Here is a 22,225-nt window from a genome sequence, read left to right on the forward strand (position 1 = left end):
CACTTGGGTATTAGTCTTACAGTCAGCACTTCTGAGTAGCCAATTCATAATTTCTCAGAAGGTCAGATTATTTTTGGATGATCACTTTTCTCTAAGTTATGGCATTTACTTGTGGAAACCCATGCTGCAACCCCAGACCCAGCCTGCCTGAGCTTTCTGCTTGTGCATCTCATCACTTAACATGACAGTCAGCCCAAAGAGAAGGTGCAGAGAATTTTAATCGCAGGACTGGAGGGTGAGGTGAGGCTCAAGGTGCTTTGTAGCTGCAGGGATTGCTTTCAGAGCGACTTGGGGATGCTTGGTCTCTCTGTAAATACAGGCCATTATCCTCTGAGGATGTGCTCACAATGCAGGGCTCAGCCAGCCAGGAGGTTCTCAAGGAGCAGGGTGTCATCACCTCCTCAGAGCATCACCTTAGCGTGACTAGACAGTTTCCAGTAACAAAGCTAATTAGCCATGGGCTGAGTCAGATGTCCCTGCACAGGACAGCAGTGTGACACACATGTACACACACCCTCTAGATTCTCAGTTTCCCCGATAAAAGTGGATGCAATGTGTTGTTCTCACAGTTATGAAATGGTTTGTGCTTTACAGATGAAAATCTCCCTGTGTGCAGCTGAGTGTTATTGTCAGTAATTTAAGAGGAATTCAAAAAGCTGCTCATTTTCTCTGGGAGTTTTTTCAGAGTCTTTTAGGACAGAGGAGTAGCAGAAGGATACTGCAGTAAGATTCTGGTGTTTTAGTTACAGCATGGATGATTTGGAAGGCCAGAAATAACATTAGACTATTAAAAATATGTTTCTATGCTAATATCACAGAATCACAGAATAATCAGAATTGGAAGGGACCCTTGAGGATCACCCAGTCCAACTCCTGGCCCTGCACAGACATCCCTGACAGTCACACCCTGTGCTGAGAGCATTGGCCAAACACCTCTGGAGCTCTGTCAGCCTTGGGGCTGTGACACTGCCCTGGGTGCTGTTCAGTGCCCAGACACCTCTGAGGGAAGAACCTTGTCCTAATATCCAGCTCAAAATCTATAAAAATTCATATGAAAATGTTCAGAACCAAATGCCCAGAAAACAAAAGGTAAACTAAAATTCTAGAACTCTCCTGCAATACAATATGGAAAACCAATGCAAACTTGATCTTAGAGGTCTTGATGGTCTTAGAAGTCTCCTCCAGCCTTGATGATTCTCTGAAAAATCTCTGCCTGATAGCTGAACCTCATCTCACCTAGTGAGTGAGGTAACCACTCACCCACATCTGAAAACAGATTCAGAATTACAAGGAAAGATGCTGAACAACAGGAAAAGATAAATGCCTTTTTAAGTGAGCAAGAAAAAAGCTGTCCTGACACCACATCTGGAATGAGTGCTCTTTTTTTCACCAGTCTTTAGTCAATACGATGCTGGTTTGAAACTTTCTATTGGAAGCAAAGAGGTTAATATTAAAATATGTCTTTTTCAGTCAGTGTACATTCACAGGTGTGCAAGCCTCTGTGGGCACATGTACACACTGTGCTAGAAAAGTCATGGATTCTAGGCATGCACACATGCACAGGATGCATAGCAGTTGGGTATGGAGAGCCTTACTGGCAGGAATTTGGAATGGACAGGTTGCTCAAGGGAAAATCTTTCCTGAGATCAGAGAGGTACTTCATAAGGACAAATGTTTCTTTGAAAGGCACTAGTTTGTATCAAAAAGCAGCATTTTCCAAAGTGTTCTCAGAATAAAATGTTCACCTCTTCTCCATAGAGGTGTTTTGTAGGATCTCATCTCCATGCTTATTTCAAGCAACGAGGATTATTTAGTATATTAAGGTGTTAGCATGGTTGGCACGTTTTTGAAGAGCCAATTTTCCAACAGAACATGGCTTAATGTAATTCCATGGCTGGCTTGGTCAGTGGAGTTTCTGCTTTTTGCTCCTTATCATTAGAAGGTTCCACTTTTAATGGCAAAACAAGTGAATTTTCCTTTCTACCCCTTACATTTACTCTGATAAATACCCTTGAGGTAGACACCTATTCAGTGCAGGAATGTTTTGTGGCTGAAGAGGCTTCACTGTCACAAATAGGTAGAAAATCCCTCTAAAAAAGCTACACAGGAGCTGCAGTAATTTCATCCTGAGACTGATATTTTTCTTCCTCTATCCTAAAATGCAGATACTGCCATGATGCTTTGGAGTTAACCCCCCTGCCCTAGCATGAGTTTTGCATTTCTTGTGGGTGTTCAGCTTGATTACTGATTAGATCTCTGATTATCATCACCCAAATAGGGGGTAGGTGGGTGTGTGTGTGAACTGGCATGCAATGCACATCAGAAGGAATATTTTGTAGAAAGGGGAATGATCTCGCATGCATGAAGTTGTACAATGAAAGACTTGTGGGAACATGTTTTGCTCCTACCCATTAATAAAACCCTATTAACTTGCCGTGCTAGTCACTAGCTCAGTTTGAGTATAAAGGGTTTGGTTACTTGCATACTGATAACTCATTTATTTGAATAACTGTTCATTTTATTCATTCTTGAATGAGGGCTTCAGTTTAAGCCCTAACCTTGTGATAATGAGAAAAATGAGAGGAGCAGACCATGAACATAGGATCATAGAATCAACTGGCCTGGAAAAGACCTCCAAGATCATCAAGTCCAACCCTACCGTGGTCACTAGCCCATGGCACTAAGTGCCACATCCAGTCTCAGCTTGGAAACCTCCAGGGATGGTGAATCCACCACCTCCCTGGGCAGCACATCCCAATGCCTGAGCACTCTCTCTGCAAAACATCTCTTCCTAATAGCCAACCTAACCCTCCCCTGGCAGAGCTTGAGTCTGTGCCCTCTTGTCCTGCTGCTGGTTGCCTGGGAGAAGAGACCAAGCCCCACCTGACTCCAACCTCCTGTCAGGGAGTTGCAGAGGGTGAGAAGGTCTCCCCTGAGCCTCCTCTTCTCCAGGCTGAACACTCCCAGCTCCTTCAGCTGGAATGACAGTTCCCATCCATGGCTGAGGCAGGAGCAGTCTGTATCAGAGTCTTGCAGCCTGATCGTGTCTGCTCCTTCCCAGAGGTGTCCTGAAAGTATGCTAGGACTCTGATTTAAGAAAACATTAAGAATACACTGAATAAACTTTTAAACATTAGAAATAAACTTTTGCATTTAAATGGAAAGCCTAGTAGATATCTAAGATGTTGTATTATAATTACCTGATGTGACTCTTATCGCAAAGATCAAATAATCTGTCCTATGATTTTGCATAATTGCAGTATCAGATTGCAAATGATGAATTAATACTTCTGTGGGCTTGTGGAGGAGCTGTATGCAGATCAGTGAAAACTGATGCTAACTGCATTTATAGTAAAACAAAGTGTCACGAAGACAATTGTTGAGCTGTATAGCTTGTTCTTGTCGGACAAAGATGGTTATTCAAAAGTCAGCTCACACAGAGACTTAAAAGATCAGCTTGGCAAAAAACTGCAAGGAAGAAATAAGAAAGAAATACCCCGCCTGGAATACTGCACACAGTTCTGGTGTCCTCAACATCAGAAGGACATGGAACTGTTAGAGCAAGTGCAGAGGAGGCCACGAAGTTGCTCAGAGCACTGGAGCATCTCCCTGTGAGGACAGGCTGAGGGAGTTGGGGCTGTTCAGCCTGGAGAAGAGAAGGTTGTGTGGAGACCTCAGAGCACCTTCCAGGAGCTGAAGGGGCTCCTGGGAGGCTGCACAGGGATTTGTGTTAGGAGCTGCAGTGAGAGGACAAGAGGTAACGGGTTCAAAATGAAGGAGGGAACGTCTAGGATAGATGTGAAAAAAATGTTTTTCCCTGTGAGGGTGGTGAGACCCTGTCCCAGGGTGCCCAGGGAGGCTGTGGCTGCCCCAACCCTGGCAGTGTTCACAGCCAGGTTGGATGAGCCTTGAGCAACCTGCTCTGGTGGGAGGTGTGCCTGCCCAGGGCAGGGGTTGGGACTGGGTGATCTGTAAGGTCCACCCCAACCCCTAAATTCTATGATTCTATGATAAGAACTGTTCTATACATTTTTTAAAACTTGTTTCTATGAATTTGCTTTCTTATCCTTTGACTTGCTACTCCCTAAAGTGCCTCAGTATCTGTGGAGTGTTGACCTTTGAACAAGAACTGTCAAGTTTCTCTTGAAAAGCTTTTAGAAATAATTTTTATGAATACAATATTTTTAAAGAATAGTGTTGGCACTGAAAATACAACTCTTTCAATGATTAATAATTTTACATGTAGTTCCTTTCTTGTTTTATTTTTTTTAAGTGCTGCATTTGATTCAGGAACAAAATTTTGTTTACTGCCTTGTTTAGTTCCTATTCACTGTTCACTCCACTGGGGCTACAAGAACTGTTGCATTACTTATCTGCTTCATTTCAGTTTGCTCCACAGGAGGTTTGAGCAGGGTTTTTATAATTGCTTCCCTACGATTTCAGACATCTTGCTCCACATGGTAATGTGCATAAAAATTTGAATTTGTTTTCTTCCTGAAAAGCTGCACATAATTACTTATTAACTAGATTAATCTTTTCTTATCTTTAGGACATTCTGCCAATGCTTTCAGACTAGTCGGCAATTATTTTTTCCTTTTTCAATTAATATATAATAAATAGCCTAGCATGACAGGGTAATGGATTTCACCTGAGGATCTCAACATGATTTGCAGACAACAATTAATTAATTAGTTTCAAACCCTGTCTTTAAAATAGGTGAAATTGAAATGCAGCCTGCCAGCACACACTCATTAGCAACGTGTTGCACAAGTAGCTGTGGCTGCTCTGTAAGCAGGTGGTGAAATCTGCTTCTCCTGACTATCAGGGAAGGTTCCTGCTCCATTGGCAGCATGTGTAAAATAAATAAAGTTTAAGTCACCTGGTTGGGTTGCTTACCTGGCATTCAAGGTGGAACTATGTGTCACATGGACATATGGAGCCATACATTGTGTCTGTCATATATATATGTTTCAGAATATTGATGTGACATCACTGGTGTTGGTTTTTCATAGAATCAAAGAATCATCAAGGTTGGAGGAGACTTCTAAGATCATCCAGTCCAACCATTAACCTGTCACTGCTGGAACCACTAAACCCTAAACCAGATCCTCCAGTGCCACATCGAGATGTCTCTTTAACACTTCCAGGATTGGTGACTCCACCACCTCCCTGGGCAACCTATTCCAGTATTTGAACATCCTCACAAGGAAAACATTTTTCTAACATCTAATCTGACTCTCCCCTGTCTCATCTTTTGACCATTCCCTCTCATCCTTTCCCTGCAGCCCTGGCAGGACACACATCCCCCACCTTTCTCCAACCCTGTTAGGGAGTTGCAGAGAACCAGGAGGTCACCCCTGAGCCTCTTCTCAAGGCTGAACAAACCCAACTGTCTCCTAAATGTTACTGCAGGTGTTTGTCCAGGCATGGTATTTTCACTTACAAATTCTTTTTACTATGTCATGTGGCTGAACTGGAAAAATTTTAAAGGTTATATATAAGGTTATCAGAGAATCTGGCAGAGCTGAACCCCACAGAAACTTTACATTATTCATCCTCTTCTATTTATATCAGAGGATCACTGACTTTCCTTCATACTGATCCATCACTGACCTGTGACCAGTAATTTTAAACAGCCTGGATTCTGTACTTTTTCTGGTTTATCCTAACCATATTGCTGCCTGAGTTGACCTCCTTAAACAGATTTAGGTACATTTATAGAGTTTGAAATTAGTGGCAGTGAAGTGAATAGCACCTGTAGAAGGAAGCAAAAGCTTTATTGTGAATATCATTAATGATATGGTCATAAAATGTGCAATAAAATGTGGAGTATTTAAAAGTTCATATAAAATGCATAGGAACCCATTTTAAACCCACAATGAGTATCCAATATCAGGTTTTTTCCCAATCTCAAATTTAAATGAGTTTGCAGTTTCTCCCTTGAAAGAGGAAGGGAGGGATAGGAAGGGAGAAAGAAAGAATTAAGGGAGCAAAAGGGGAGAGGGAAAGGAGGGAGGGAGAGGAAAGGGGGAAGTAAGGTGAAGGCAGTGAGAGAAGGAAGAAGTCAGCAGAAATAGGCTATAATAATCTGTAAATTATAGTGGTTTTGTTTGCACTTTCGTGACAGCAATATGAAAATCTTTAATATCATCGAGCCCTACAAGCTCCTGGAAGTATATGCAATCAAAATGTTTTCACTGGGCAACTGCTTTAAACATCTGGCCATTAACCAGTCCTGAAGTGTGTGTACCTCATGTGTTGATTACTGACTCTTAACACATGTATGAGGCTGAATACACAAGCTGTAATCTTGAAAAATGATGAAATAAGCAATATTTGAAAATGTGTTTTCATACCTACCTTTCCCTAAATGCATGATCAGCCTCTATTTCTGTATTCATTGCCTCTTTTGTTGGTTTTTCTTTCCTAAGTCATGCTGAGCAACCAACTTGCTTGGTCATCAAGCTGTTTTTGGAATATTGGGCATAACCATTATTTCCCTGAGACTCAAAAGTTTAATTAAAAATGACCAACAGCAAAATTATTTCACTGTTTTAGGTGTAAACTATCCAGGTGTGCTAATTGCAGCTGTAACAAATATTAGTCTGTTGTGGTAGACTGTAATGTTCCTTCTTAACCCAGTAAGACAAAGAAATTATTCCACTTCTTTCCAGAGTCTAACTGGAGGCTCTGTTGAGGACTGCTTGCTTCACTTTGGGATTACCTGCTCTACACCATGAACCAGGGGAGGTTTTTAACCAGAATTGGTTCTAGTTTCAGTTGGGGTTCTGTGGACATCTAACGATGGCTTCTTCAAAGACTGAGACACTTTCACTAGCAGTGTTTCTTAGGATTATGAAATCTGCCTTTTGGAAGAAGAAGTTTTGAGCATCTATAGAGGAGTAACCTTCGAAAATCAGTGATATAATTTGGACTTGGATCTCAGTATTAAAGTCATTAAGTGAGGTATATAATGAGATCATGCCTATTGGTCTGTAGACTTCCACTGATTTGAAATCCAGTAATTTTTTGGCATTGGGCACTGCCTACCAAAATAGATTTGTTTCCTCTTGGATGCAATGTCTTTCATGTTAGAAATTATCAATCTTCTCATGAATTTTTGTTTACTTGTGGACTGTGGTTGTTGTACTTCATTTAGGCATTCCAAAGTCCATCTTTCTGAATCATAAACCACTCTGAAACACTACCAAAATTTTCATGTGCTTAGATGCATAAAAATAAGTGGTTCCTGCTTTTGAGACACTTATTTTTCTCTATCTCCATTTTCTCTATCTCCAAATGCTATCTTCCATAGCATTTGCTATGGAAGCATCATTTCCACCCCTGTCTTAAGTACCTGCCTTTCTTTTCTGATTCTTTTCTCATGTGCTAAATGTACTTGCAGTACATACTTATTTCTGTAAGTAAGAGCAAGGGGTTTCAGGCAGTATGATACAATTAAACAATGTAGTTAGGTTTCATTGGATTATTTTTTACCTGATATATATGTATATACACTAGCAGAAGCATTGAAACCTGTCCAGGGTATTTTTAAATATGAAACTTATTTATAAAATATGACTTAGATATTCAGCTCTTCCCATTACATTTAGTTTGAAAAACATGTGTTTACTATTAAGGTCTCAAAGATGACAAACAGTGCACAGCTCTTGCATAAGCAAACTTAAAAGCAAAATTATCCTTCCCAGTCTAGAAAAGTGAGTCTGAATCATCTTTTCTTCCTATAAATCTGCCTTTGACTAAGAGAATCCTTCATTGTTTCCAAGTGCCTAATTAACAAATGCCAAGGAAGTTGTATACTTTGAGAAATGTTCCTTTTTTTATATATAAGGTCTATGGCCTGTAAATGTTCATTAATATTGTGGGGTTTTATACATTATCTAGTGTTTTCCAATATAGTAACTCTCAGGGAGTGGAGTTCAGTGCTGAAAATGTGTTTGCACAGGATTATTGAGGAAACTGAGCGGAGTAGTGGGAAAACAGACTTACTTAGAACTTTGGTCCATTCCTGATCTGAGAACCCCCATCAAAATGTATCAAAAATCTCTTCCTGATCTCCAACCTAACCCTCCCCTGGCAGAGCTTGAGTCTGTGCCCTCTTGTCCTGATGCTGGTTGCCTGGGAGAAGAGACCAACCTCCACCTGACTCCAACCTCCTGTCAGGGAGTTGCAGAGGGTGAGAAGGTCTCCCCTGAGCCTCCTCTTCTCCAGGCTCAACACCCCCAGCTCCCTCAGCCTCTCCTCATGCCACTTGTGCTCCAGTCCCTTCTCCATTCTCGTTGCTCTTCTCTACTTACAAACAAATTTAAAATAAGAAGTGTAACATTGCAATATTAATTCAAGTAGCCTAAACATTCCCTAAATATTAAGGGCTCCCATGAGAACCCACATATGAAAGCTGTTAAAACTTTTTAAAATAAAAAATAAATATTTCTGAAGTAGCAAGTCTTTGAAATTCATTGTGGAGAAAGCCAGAGGCTAGAGAAGTACCTTTCATTTTTGTTATGAATTTCCATGCTGGTATAGCTGAGTTGTAGGCTGTCAGAAATCTTGGCATTTCCTCTTTGTTTGCTTTCCTAAGGAAAAATTTGGCAGCTTCTCAAAATAACAGCTGAATATGAACATTCTGAAGAGCTAAATAGAAATGTTCCAACCCTGCTAGCCAAGCAGCTGCAGCCCACATGGCACTGGCAATACAGCAGAGGTATCAATGGCAAGAGGAGAAAGGGCAGAGTTAGGTCCCTAATGCCTTTCCTCCATTCTGCCAAGGATTTTCTGTGCTGCCTTCTGTGCTGCTCTGTAGGACCTCTCTGCCCACTTGTGTTTTCAGTGACAGAACACAGCTTGTTGTGATGGAAGCATTGCAAGCAGGAAGAAAACTGTTTCAAATTGAGCAATGTGAGTGCCTGTTGATTTAATCATGAATGACACTTCTTTACAGGTTTAGGTAAATATTTTCTTGTCTATGGTGCACCAGTCAGCAGCTGTTTCTTTGCAGATCCTTTTTTCTAAGGATTATGGTTATAAAAGCATCTTGGATAGTGGCTGTGAAGAAGTCCCAGAATATCTCCTTGCATATTCTCAATATTCTCAATTCTCAGACTTGCTGCTGAAAATCAATTCTGCATTTGCCATGACTTGCTGCTGAAAATCAATTCTGCATGAGTGAAAGTAAAGCTTCAGAGAACTTATCACCACTGCTGCTGGCCAGAGTGAGATGGTGTCTCCTGTAATTTGGTCAGCTCAAACTGAGTTTTTGCTAATCCTTCAGACAGAATAACAACTTCCAAACCTATGGATACAGATAACATTTGTAGAGTTAATGTAGTTCATTCCCATCCATTTTGCAAGATAAAGTTCCCAGCTGTGTGAATTTGAAGAGGTAGCACAGAAGACATCATTTTAAGATGATACATGTATGACTTGCTAGCTTGGCCAGCAACAGCTTCTGAATGGCAATGCAGAAAGCAACTGTGCACTCACCTGTCAGAGGAAACAGTTTTACCTGCATTTTGGAAAACTTCTCTTTTGTGTTGCTTCTAGTTTCACTTGTCAAAGACCTAATCGTGATCTTCTGATCTGCTTTATTAGACTTGGTTAGCTATACAAAAGTCGCCAAATTGAACAAAAGGCAGAATTATCAGCTAGTTGTTAGAAGACTGTACATTGTAAAAAAAGGTTCTTCCCAGTGTATTTCAAAGTTAAATTATATCCTTCTTCAGGGCTCCTGTTTTTACTGTCATATTATTTTTTGTTGCAGAATCAGAACATTTTCCCATTACTGACAGCTAGATAGCTCCTCTACCTTGTGTGGTAGCTTTGTATGGTTACCTATGTTCATAATTTTCTAAGAATAGTTTGCATTGGTTTTCCATATTGTATTGCAGAAGGGTTCTACAGTTTTAGTCTACATTTTGTTTTCTGGACAGTGAACATTTTTCATATGGATTTTTATTGATGTTGAACTGGATATTAGCAACTGGTTCTTCTTTCCCCAGAGGTGTTTGGACACTGAACAGCTCCCAGGGCAGTGTCACAGCCCCAAGGCTGACAGAGCTCCAGAGGTGTTTGGCCAATGCTCTCAGCACAGGGTGTGACTGTCAGGGATGTCTGTGCAGGGCAGGGGTTGGGCTAGATGATCCCCAAGGGTCCCTTCCAACTCTGATTATTCTGTGATTCTGTGATTCTATGTCTAAAGTTCTGTTGCAGACAGAAGCTGTTGAGGTTATTGAAGACTGCTAATGTACATGTTGAAGTTAATTTTTATACCATTTAAACTTAGTTTTCACTTTAAAATTCTTAGGTTGTGTAGGTGGTATGTGACATGATAAAATGAGGTTTGGTGATCAGAAAAGAAGGTGTCCTTCATTCTGAGTGGCTCTGTGTTTCTGTCCTCAAAACTGATGGTGGAAATGTTTTGGTGCAGGTGGAGGAAAAGAGGATAGTGAGGGTTAGGAGAGCTGATTCCAAGGTAGTGTAGCTGCCTGTAATATTGAAGTGCCAGACTTCACCCTGTAGTTAATTAAATTGCTTTTAAAGAATGCAATAATGGAAGAACATTTCAAAGTACACTGCATGGTTATTGTCTATTGCTCTATGACCGTAGAGCCAAATTAAGTAAATTAAATAAGATCTCAGGGAGTCAATTATGGAGATAATACAAGCAGTGACAATACAACAAGTAGTGACATTAATATCATGAAGTTGCATAGGTATAAATCATCTCAGTATTTGTTCCATTACATTGCCACAGAAATTGTAGGGGAATGGATCATACTCAGATGCTTGATTGCTGTTTGTATTATTGTATTACCCTGTATTTAGAGAGGAGGAATCTCTTCATTATGCTGCTCTTTGGCACTTTATTGCAAGACTTCTCATCTGTTACCTTTGCTATGTGAGACCTCAGCAATTCATCCAGCACAAAGGTGGAGTCACTATCCCTGGAAGTGTTTAAGAGGTGTCTGGATGTGGCACTGGAGGATCTGGTTTAGGGTTTAGGGGTTCCAGCAGTGACAGGTTAATGGTTGGACTCAGTGGTCTTAGAGGTCTCCTCCAACCTTGATGATTCTATGATTCTGTAAGGTGACCTGAGATACTCGTGCGACTCACAGTGGTTTCCAAGTATGAACTGCAGTGGAAGGGTGTGTTGTGCAAAGCATTTCAGGGCTCAATTTTGAAAATTAATACAAAATTAATGAACTTTCATCTCAGGAGCACTCTGCCATGAACAACAGTGCCAGAAAGGAAGGATCACAGGTGATTTATTAGGATGATGCTAATATGAATTGCAGCAAGCAGAAACTGGCTCTAGACTCTCAACCACGAAGAAACCAGCATAACATAATTAAAAACACCCCACAATAATTTGCAGGAAGTATTTTGTAGTTTACTAGTGGAAAGACTGTCTGCATTGATCACAAAATTTGTCTCTCTTTTATGGTCCCTGAAACCCACCCAGTCAATTTGCTGCCTGCCTCCTGTTACTGATAACAAGGTATGCAGTACCTTAGAATCCTAGAATCATCGAGACTGGAGAAGATCTCAAAGATCAGCAAGTCCAACCATTAACCTGTCACTGCTGGAACCCCTAAACCTCAAGCACCAGCAATTGTCTGCTCTGTGAGAAAGGCCAGACAAGGATAACACTGAGCCTTTGCCACAAGGAGATTCTCCCCAAAAGAGAGATTGGTAAAGAGGGATTTGTCTGGAGTAGCAGAGAATAGGTCAATGAAAATCGAATTAATGTTTTTGTCTGAAATGTGGTTCTTTGGTCTTGGAGTGAGAAAGGCTGGGGAAATTCAAAAACCCTGCACAGCATTATGGATTTTGGTTATATCATGCCCAAAGTAAGCCTTACAAGAAATCAATACTCTTGCAGTGTAAGGTAGGTCGTTAGCATTATTCCTTACAAGCTTATTGATATTAGTGTCTCTAGTAAAGCCTGACCTAAGGAAGCAGTTGCATTAGAGGATTCCTGTATTTTTGCTGTGTATAGCAAAGGACTTGTTAAGTGACACACATTGCAATATGTACCTTAAAGAATTATAATTAGCTCTTGTGAAAGGAGTGGTAATACTGAGACAGTGAAACTGTCACTAGTTCGTGAAAGAGACCTACCAAGCACTAGCAGTAAAGGCCTTTTGTTACATCCATGCCTGAATTTCAGTACACACCCATTAAAAGGTTGATTTTGATGTCCTAAAACTGCTGTAAAGATTAAAATGTATTGATTTTTTCTTACAAAAAAACCATGGGAGAGTAAAGCAGAAAAACTCTTTTATTTCTCATTGTTCTTTATTTATAGTGTCTGTTTATTTTCTTTAATCCTCTCAGCAAAGTTTATAATTACAATAAAACATGACAAAATTCAGATTAGATTCAGATTAGATGTTATGAACTTTTTTTTTCCCTGTTGGGGTGTTCAGGCACAGGAATATTGCCCAGGGAGGTGGTGGAGTCACCATCCCTGGAGGATCAGGTTTAGGGTTTAGGGGTTCCAACTGTGATAGGTTAATGCTTGGACTTGATGAATTTAGAGGTCTCCTTCGACCTTGATGATTTTATGATTCTATGAAAATTTGCTTGCATTTTGACAGTGATGGGAATGGAAATCTCTGAATCATTGAGTTGCAGACTTGGTGATTGGAAGAGACCTCAGGAGATCTCCTGCTTAAAGCATAGCTAGCAATAGTATCTGACTAAGGTGCTCAGGGCTTTATCCAACTGAGTCTTGAAAACCTCTGAGGATGGAAACTGGACAACCACTCTGGGCAACCTGCTCTGCTGCTGGGCTGTCTTTGTGGGAATAAGGGGGTTTCCCTATAACCAGTCAGAACTGATCTTATTTTGGCTTGACCATTCTCTTTTGTCCTGCCACCACTGTGAAGAACCTGACTTCATCTCCTTGAGAACTTTCCTGTAAAGCACTGAGAACTGCTGTAATATTCTCTGAAGTTGGGACTGGATGGTCTGCAAGGTCCATTCCAACCCTTATATTCTATGATTCTATGCTGCAAACATATGAAACATGTGAATATCTCAGATATCTGCCATAGGAAAATGTTTGAATGATCTTTGAAGACTGTATTGTGGATTTTGAATATTTCATGTATTCATATCAGTGTACAGTAATGAATCCATTCTGTATTTTCCTCTTACATTTAAATCAATCCTAGAATGCAATGAGCACCCATTTCTTACAGATCTGAAGAAAAGGAAAGGTTAGGAAGAAATTAGGGCATTCAGAGTGAGTGGGATACAGGTAATGGCACAGAGTCTTTGAAAACAGACTTTATTTTTTGATCTTTTTACCTAACACACCTGATCTGTCTTGGCAGTTTTCTGCTCAGACACAAGTGAAATAAGACAGATGAATAAATAGGGTTGCCATGTTCAATTAACATCGTGTAGCTCGGAAGGAAGACCAAGCAGAAGGTGCAGTCTAAAAGTGATGAGGTCCTTAGAGTTAAGATGAACTTGTGCTTTTCAGTCTTTCAATGAGGAAATATATTCTGTACTATTAAAAGTCACATTTAGGTTTTATTTTTGAAAAGTCAATAAAGTAAATGAGGTGAAGTGTGGGCATATTACCTAAGCTTTTCGAAAGAATATTCTGTTTCTCTCTGACTGGTGGATTTGTAATGGGTCTATGTATTTTTTCCTTTTCTAATGAAGTTCTTATTTTATATAAGTCATCTCTCTTTAATATTTCTAATGTTTTAACTGCATGTTTGGCATAAGTGAAGCTTTTAGTTCTAAGCAGGTAGGATTCAAAAAAGTATTTCATACAACTGACTGGAGACACAACTTTTACCTGGGTATGTCCAACAGCATTTACCAAATTCTGTGAGTGAAGTGCTTTGGTTCCAGAATAAGATGTGTGATTGAAACTTAACAGTTACAAAATTAAGGCTGAGTGAGGTCCATGTATTTTAGAGATTCATGAAAATGGTAAATTCTGCTCTGATACCTGTGAAAGGCTTTATTGGATTTGCGTTTGAACCTGAGACATCTCATTGGAACTTTTCATGGAGACTGTCGTGGATAAAAATATTATCTTTAAAAGTTACACAGACATCTGTTCTTCCTTTCTTCTTGAGGCTGAACAGGCCCAACTCCTGCAAACTTTCCTCATCACTGAGGTGTTCCAGGCCCTAAATCATACTCGTTGCCCTCCCCTGGACCTGCTCCAGGAGCTCCATGTCCCTCTTGTCCTGAGGAGCCCAGAACTGGACACAATATTCCAGCTGTGCCTCCCCAGGGCTGAGCAGAGGGACAGGATCACCTCCCTGTCCTGCTGGCAATGCTCTTCCCAATGCACCCCAGGATTCCATTGGCCTTAGCCACAAGGACACACTGTGACCCATGGACAGCCTGTTGTCCACCAGCACCCCCAGGTCCTTCTCCTCAGAGCTGCTCTCCAGCAGGTCAGTGCCAACCTGTGCTGGTGCTTGAGGTTGTTCCTCCCCAGGGGCAGGATCTGCACTTGCTCTTGTTGAATTTCAGTTGGTTCTGCTCTGCTGATCTCTTCAACCTGTTGACCATTTTTGGTCAGCTGTCCTGGCTGTGCTCTCTCCTGACTTCTTGTGCACCTACTTGCTGGCAGAGCATGGGAAACTGAGAAGTCCTTCACTTGGGCTAAGCACTACTTGGCAACAACCAAAGCATCAGTTTGTTGTCAACATTATTCTCATACTAAATCCAAAACACAGCACTTTACCTGCTATGAACAAAATCAACTTGATTCCAGCCAAACCCAAGATAACCCACAACGTTTTGCAAGACTTTGGTACTTGTGATAAATATCACACAAACAATCATTTGCCTTCTCAAAAAGAAGATCTGGTGCTCTTGAAAAACCTTCCAGGTTAAGTGGTACCACATGGAAAATAGAGCTTTATAAGGTGTAAAAAATATTAGTGTGCTTGCAACTCAGTGCAAGCTTCAGTGAAGAGTTTTATATATGGATATATGTGGTAATACAATGCAATAATCTGTGTCTTTTCTGTTTTATCCAGGTCGTTGCCATTGTTATGGATATGTTTACAGACGTGGATATTTTCAGAGAAATCGTGGAGGCATCTGCCAGAGGGATTGCAGTATATCTCCTGCTTGATGAGTCAAACTTCAGTCACTTTCTGAAAATGACAGAGAAACAATGCTGTCAAGTCCAGAGGCTCAGGGTAAGGTTTCCTGTCTTCCTGTGCATGAACATTCACTACTGATTCCTCCACAGCCTACTGAAAAGTAGCTCTTATTAAAAAATGATTATCAAATACTGCTTTTTTCAAATCATCAATCAGGTATAAGTAGGTCAGCTCTCAGCAGAACTTTCTCTACAGATGTTTTTGCCTTAGGAAGATTTTTCTCTTTTACAAGTGGCAAAGCAAGAGTATTTGATATGATGACATAATTTCCATACCTTAGGTATAATGTTCCATTGTTGTGCATTTACAGCATGTTTGAAAAGTTAATTTATGTAAAAATTTCTTTTAAGAGTCGTAAAACCTATGTCAATTAGTAAATTGCTTACTTCATTTTATAATTGCTTTCTTTAAGGTTATGTGCTAAAATACTTTTAAAGGCCCAAGATTCTATTTCATTAGTATTTTCCTGAAAATCTATATGATCCTGTCTGTCTGCATCATGTTTTAGAGAATATGACTTTTAGACATTAAATACGTAATTTTGTCCCCTAAGAAAGATAACAAGAAGAATAATCGATCCTGTCTGTCTGCATCATGTTTTAAAGAATATGACTTTTAGACATTAAATACATAATTTTGCTCCCTAAGAAAGATAACAAGAAGAATAATACTTGCATTTTTTACAAGATGTCCTGCACTGGTCTAATGTTTCACAGGGATTAGAATACAAACCATGAGCTACACTCAACTGATGCAAATGCTTCTTAAATACTTCTAGATTTATGCTACTGTACATAGCACTGAAGAAGTCCCAAGGATGTTGTCAGAGTCTCTTTGCCAAGCTCTGAGCAGTGCCTTGGCTGAACTTCTGTATAGTTCCATGTGCAATTCCTTGTTTCTGTAACTAGTTAAGCCTTGTTCATGCAGGCAAAAATATTATAAAAGCTCTTAGCAGCACATATTTGAAGATCACTGTGAGGGTGGTGAGACCCTGTCCCAGGTTGCCCAGGGAGGCTGTGGCTGCCCCAACCCTGGCAGTGTTCACAGCCAGGTTGGATGAGCTTTGAGCAACCTGATCTAGTGAGGAGCTGTCCCAGCCCAGGGCAGGGGTTGGGACTGGATGATCTCTAAACTCCATTCCAACCCCTAAAATTCTATGATTCTATAACTCTGTGAACCCAGTCCAAAAATAAGATAGAGATTTGGTGTATTTGTGAGGATAAAGAGGACTTTTTGGTAGCAATTTGGAGCAAACCTGTTTCTTATACCAATGTTTATTCTGTCGTGTTGACTTATGTCCATAAAAGTATTCCTACTCCACCTTCCAGGCTTGTTTCCTGTGTATGTGTGTGTGGGATCGCCCTCTGGTGGCCCAATGCACAGAGCTGTGGGAACTTCTGGAAAGAAAAGCCAAAACTATGTTGTGGTTGTTTAAATGCAGGTGGTGATTGCCCTCATGAAGTCAGTATTGGGCAATATTTCCATACTCTAGAACTTCAGATACCACCACTTGGTGATTACTTGGGTTCATTGTGCCATAGAGGTTGCCAAAAATGGTCTATGTGTTTATAAGAAATGAGTTTTATCCTTCCAAAATAAAAGCAATTAGGACCATGCATTTCAGGTGAGAGGTCAAAAATGCCATGGTATGAGTTTGCAAATTAGTTCCCTAAAATGTGTATCTACAGCTGCTTCAAAAGCTTAACTTCTTTGGAGTGGATTTGAGGTTGTCTTTTTAGTGCAGTTTTATGGACCTACAGGTATTTATCCTGTGGTTGAAAGAATTAATATACATTAGAGTGGATTTTGTATGGATTAGTGTGGATTGAAGAGGTTTGGACTTGGCCTCTTCAGTGACGTTGTGTTTTACACATTTCTGTTTTGTAGTAGTGGGAGAAATAAAATACATCTTCACTTTGCAAGGTCTACTTGGAATACTTTGAGTTTTATCAAAAAATATAACATATGTGCTGAAGAGCTAAACAGTAATCCTGTTGTGAGCTGAGTTGCCAGTTTAGCTTGTAATACAGCTGTTCAACTTTATGGCCTTGTCATCCAAGTGTTACTCCCAGTGACTGTTGCTCTGAGAATTGCAGCTTACTACTCCTGCAATAACTCCTATGCCTTTCTTGAGGGTAAATCATAGAATTCTATGATTCTATGATTTTTGCCTTCCCAGGATCACTATTTCTTCTGCATATTTCATTTTCCTCTTCAGACACTGTGATGGAGAAATGGTTTTAGATGTCTATTTGTTAGCATATCTTCTCAGCATTTGCATATCTGTGTGCCCTTCCATGTGATGTTTATTATTCTCAGCATGATGGATTCATCATCCCTGGAGGTTTTCAAGCTGAGACTGGATGTGGCACTTAGTGCCATGGTCTAGTAATCATGATAAGGTTGGACTTGATGATCTTGGAGGTCTCTTCCAACCTGGTTGATTCTATGATTCTATGAAAGAGAAAGTGCAGGTGACTATGAAAAAACAGTCAATACTTTGGAGATGTTTTCTTGCTTTCGCTTTTCCCCATCACCTCAAGCTTCAGAAAAGACAATAAACGTCTTCAGCCTTTTGTACTCTTGGCATTTGGTCTTCCCCTTCTTTTCAGTGAAGGAAAGAAGGGGACAGAGGTGTATGGATCTCTGTCTTTTCTTGAGGATGTGGCACCAGCATCATAGAATCATCGAGGTTGGAGGAGACCTCTAAGATCATCAAGTCCAACCATTAACCTGTTGTTGCTGTAACCCCTAAACCTAAACCATGTTCTCCAGGGTCAGATCCAGATGCCTCTTAAACAATTCCAGGGATGGTGACTCCACATTGGTCTTGTTATTCTCTGGCATGAGTTGTTCAGTCTTGTCAGAGTATGGCTGATGCTTCCTATGCCCATACACTCATGATGAGTTTTTCTAAAGCTTTTCTGACTCAACATCTTCTCTGTCTCTTTTTCTCTCCCTTCAAGTCAGTAAAAAATGAGATGCAGTGATAAGTAAAACTGCATTTTTAAATTAATATTTGCAATTAAGTAGTTTTATGTATGAAGAAAAAGAGGATTATATTAATAGATCTACATTAAATGTCTGTGCAATTTTTCTCACCTGTAGTCTGATTCCATATCAGGGCGTGTTTCCTTCTTTATTGAAAGATATGACTGAAAAATTGGATGGAATATATATTCTGTCATTAATTTGTGAATTCCATATAGGAGAATATGACATCAGGGATTTGTTAGGAGCTTTTTTAGTCTTTCCTACAGCATCTTTTCTCTTGGGTTGTTTTTACATAATGTTCACTTTAACATCACCAGTGGAAGTCAAGTAAGTTATTCCTTTCCTATGCTTTTCCATTTTTCTTTCCCCAGTTTCATTTATTTCCTGCCTGTACTATATTTGTCATCCGTAATTAATGTGTTTCGCTTTTTCTTTTCTCATCTCTACCTGAGCTTCTTTTGATTTACTTTGTCACTGGTCTGACTTCTTCAGTCAGCAATTCCTTTGCATAGAAAGCTGAAGTTATTACAGATTCAGACGGTTTGGAGGTGATTTTTTGGAAACTAATAGGTGAATATTTTGAGAATTTTTTTTTCTGCTACTGGCAGGTTCTGCAGCAAACTGTGAAACAGATTTGCACTGCAAAATGCAACACCAACACAACAATCCCTAGAGCCACCAGAATGCTCAATGCATTTTGGATTAGAAATGCAAAATCGATGTTGTTGGCAATGTTATTTAATGCCCAAGAAGTAAATCAAGCTCCTGACAAAGATCTCACATGGATTTTTGTCTTTTATATAATAGGAGGTGAGACATATTACCCCCTACAACTCCCTGCCAGGAGGTTGGAGTCAGGTGGGGGTTGGTCTCTTCTCCCAGGCAACCAGCAGCAGGACAAGAGGGCACAGACTCAAGCTCTGCCAGGGGAGGGTTAGGTTGGAGATTAGGAAGAGATTTTTTCCAGAGAGAGTGCTCAGGCATTGGAATGTGCTGCCCAGGGAGGTGGTAGATTCCCCATCCCTGGAGGTTTTCAAGCTGAGACTGGATGTGGCACTTAGTGCCATGGGCTAGTGACCACGGTAGGGTTGGACTCAGTCTTTGAGGTCTTTTCCAACCAGGTTGATTCTGTGATTCTCTGTGGCTGAGGCTCCATGCTCTGCAGAAACGTATTTTTACTCCTCTGTCAATAATGAAGAATCCTCTTGCTACAGGAGAATATTGGAAGCAATTTGGCAGGAACTATTTATCCCTTGATACTCCTTTCAGTATTTTTAATGAATTGCAGGGAAAAGAAAATAGAGCCACTAATGAATTGATTTTATTTTCCTTTTGGGTAGTTTATTCCCAGATATGCATGTCTAAATGCATAGTAGGGTCTGCTCTTGAGATCTGCTTGCAGCCTGTTTTTTCTTACCAGTGTTATCAAAATCATCAAAAGTTTTCCAGTACTTCCACATCTAAGTCAAATTTGATTACTGAATAGTAATGCACAGCATCATGTTGTATCTCTGAGCAAACTTCTGTGATAAGGGCCAGACTCCAGTCAAGTCTTGAGTGGTCATTAAATCAGATTTGAAGTCAGAATAGAAGTGAACTTCAAAACTACATAGAATTTGTACAGCACATATATGGTCAATAGCTCAAATGCTGCTTATTTTCCCTATAAGTCATCTGGAAGATGGGATAAAGTGTACCTTGACAAAGATTGCTGGTGATACCAGACTGAATGGCTATGTGGACACTTTGGAAGGGAGAGCCACCCAGCAGAAGGACCTGGATGAGCTGTAGGAGTGAGCTAGCAAGAACATTATGAAGCTCAACAAAGACAAGTGTAAAGTCTTTCACCTGGGCAAACATAGTCCAGGAAGGCAGCACTGGCTGGGATATTCCTGGCTGAGGAGCAGCTCTGTGGAAAGGGACCTGGGGGTCCAGGGACAACAAGCTCAGTGTGAGAGAGCAGTGTGGTGTTGCTGCAAAAAAGCCAACAGGATGCATCAACAAGGGCATCACCAGCAGAGACAAAGAAGTCATTATCCCACTCTACTCAGTGCTTGTCAGGAATACCTGGAATACTGTGTTCAATTATTTCCCTCACTGTACAAAAAAGATGTGGACAAGCTGGAGAGGGTCCAGAGAAGGGCCACAAAGATTATCCAAGGACTGGGGAACTGCATTATGAAGACAACATGAGAGAACTGGGTTTGTTCAAGCTTGAGAATAGAAGAGACACCTTATCACCATGTTCCAGTATTAAAAGGGTGGCTACAAAGGAGATGAAAACTCTTTTTTTTACAAGGCATCACATGGAAAAGATGAGGGCTATTGGGTACAAGTTACTCCTGGGGAGATTCTGATTGGACTCAAGAGGAAATTTTTGTCACAATGGCAACAGTCAACAATCAGCCATTGAAATAATCTCCCCAAGGACGTGCTGGGTTCCTCAACATTGGACACTTTTAAGATTCAACTGGGCACATGTTGGGCCATCTTGTCTAGGCTGTGCTCCTGCCAAGAAAAGTTGGACCAGATGATCCTTGAGGTCCCTTCCAACCTGGTGTTCTGTGATTCTATGGCCTATTATAACTTAGTGAGAAGAGAGGTGCAGGATAATAAATAATGCTAGTAATGATGAGCAATTTGATAAATGAGACCATTTTTCCTTTAAAACTGTTAGGCCAAATATTAGGTAGACATCCATTGTCTTCTTTGTGCATATTCTTGACAGCAAGTACAGAGTGAATAATAGTAAAGTGCTGAAATGAAATGTTTGAGACCAGTATATTCACTGTACTTATCTATCATATTGGAGAAGTTTTACTGATGAAAATAAATGTGTAATGGTGAATTATATTCAAGATTTTATACCATGTTTATGTGACTCTCTCTGGGAAGATGGTGTACAGTTGTACATAAAAAGAGGTTGGAGCTTGTTTCTTGTTCAGCATTTGGATGTCATTTATCAGGACAGATCTGATGGCTGTCCTTAGACTGCAGCCACTGGATGTTTTAACTGTTCCCAAGGGTCCTACAAACTGCTCTTGGATGAGAGAGAAGATCCTCTGTGTGGCTTCAAAAACATTCATTCATAAATGAGTTGTTGCTTTACCCGCAGTGCTGCAGTGACACACTGCTGTTAGCAGGAGAGCTCTATAGCCTGAGGATGAAACCAAGCAGGAAGGTGAAACACAACATTTCATACCTAATGGGGCTTGTAATTCAGTATGTATATATCAACTGCTTCTAGTCCTAAGTAGAATGCCTTGTTACTATATATCTGCAAGTATTGTCTGTATTTTTGGGAAGTTATTCAAAGTGTGCATCCCTGGCACCTAATTAGAGGGTTTGAACCCAGTGGAGAATGCCAGATGACACTGGCCCAGGTTGCCCAGGGAGGCTGTGGCTGCCCCAACCCTGGCAGTGTTCACAGCCAGGTTGGATGAGCCTTGAGCAACCTGCTCTGGTGGGAGGTGTCCCTGCCCAGGGCAGGGGTTGAGGCTGGATGAACTCTGAGGTCCATTCCAGCCCCTAAAATTCTATGATTCTATGATGATTCTTTTAAAAAAAACTCAGCAATTGAATGCAAATTTATTTCTTTTTCAGATATGCCTACTTGAAGTTATATTTCAGCTTAAGAGTAGCTAAGACAAAGACATTGTTAATATATATAATATGGCAATTTGCAAGCCATTAGGCTTGTTTGTGCCTCCAGCATTCCAGATTCCCAAGTGATATCCTGTCCAATACTGATCAGACCTTATCTCAGTAAGATTTGATGTGTTCAACTGACTTGTCCCTAGGCCAACATTTATTATGGGTATTTGAAAATGTTGCCTCTCGAGATACCTTTTTCAAATTATAATGACATAAATATGATTGGATATAATTGAATATTAGTCTGTCATACACATATAATTATGTGGCATATAGAACTGAGTAAAAGAGTCATCAAAGCAAATGCAAATTTCATTTTATTTTATAGCTAATAAGGGTAACAATTATGATTATCTTTAGAATGGGTAAATTGCAGTATTTTCTTCTCTTCTTTTTCAGGAATTACT

The 22,225-nt window shown here is 40.3% G+C and overlaps 1 protein-coding gene across 1 annotated transcript in view; it reads left to right on the top strand.

The window, feature by feature from the left end:
* The window catches only part of FAM83B (family with sequence similarity 83, member B), a 47,057-nt gene that overhangs the window by 17,819 nt on the left and 7,013 nt on the right, over positions 1–22,225 (top strand). Inside the window, exon 2 of the mRNA XM_009078782.1 lies at positions 15,042–15,206. Within this exon, the coding sequence (XP_009077030.1) occupies positions 15,042–15,206 (165 nt within the window). The remainder of the gene's footprint in view (positions 1–15,041; positions 15,207–22,225) is intronic.

Source organism: Acanthisitta chloris, unplaced genomic scaffold (assembly GCF_000695815.1).
Source record: "Acanthisitta chloris isolate BGI_N310 unplaced genomic scaffold, ASM69581v1 scaffold2137, whole genome shotgun sequence".
Taxonomy (NCBI): domain Eukaryota; kingdom Metazoa; phylum Chordata; class Aves; order Passeriformes; family Acanthisittidae; genus Acanthisitta; species Acanthisitta chloris.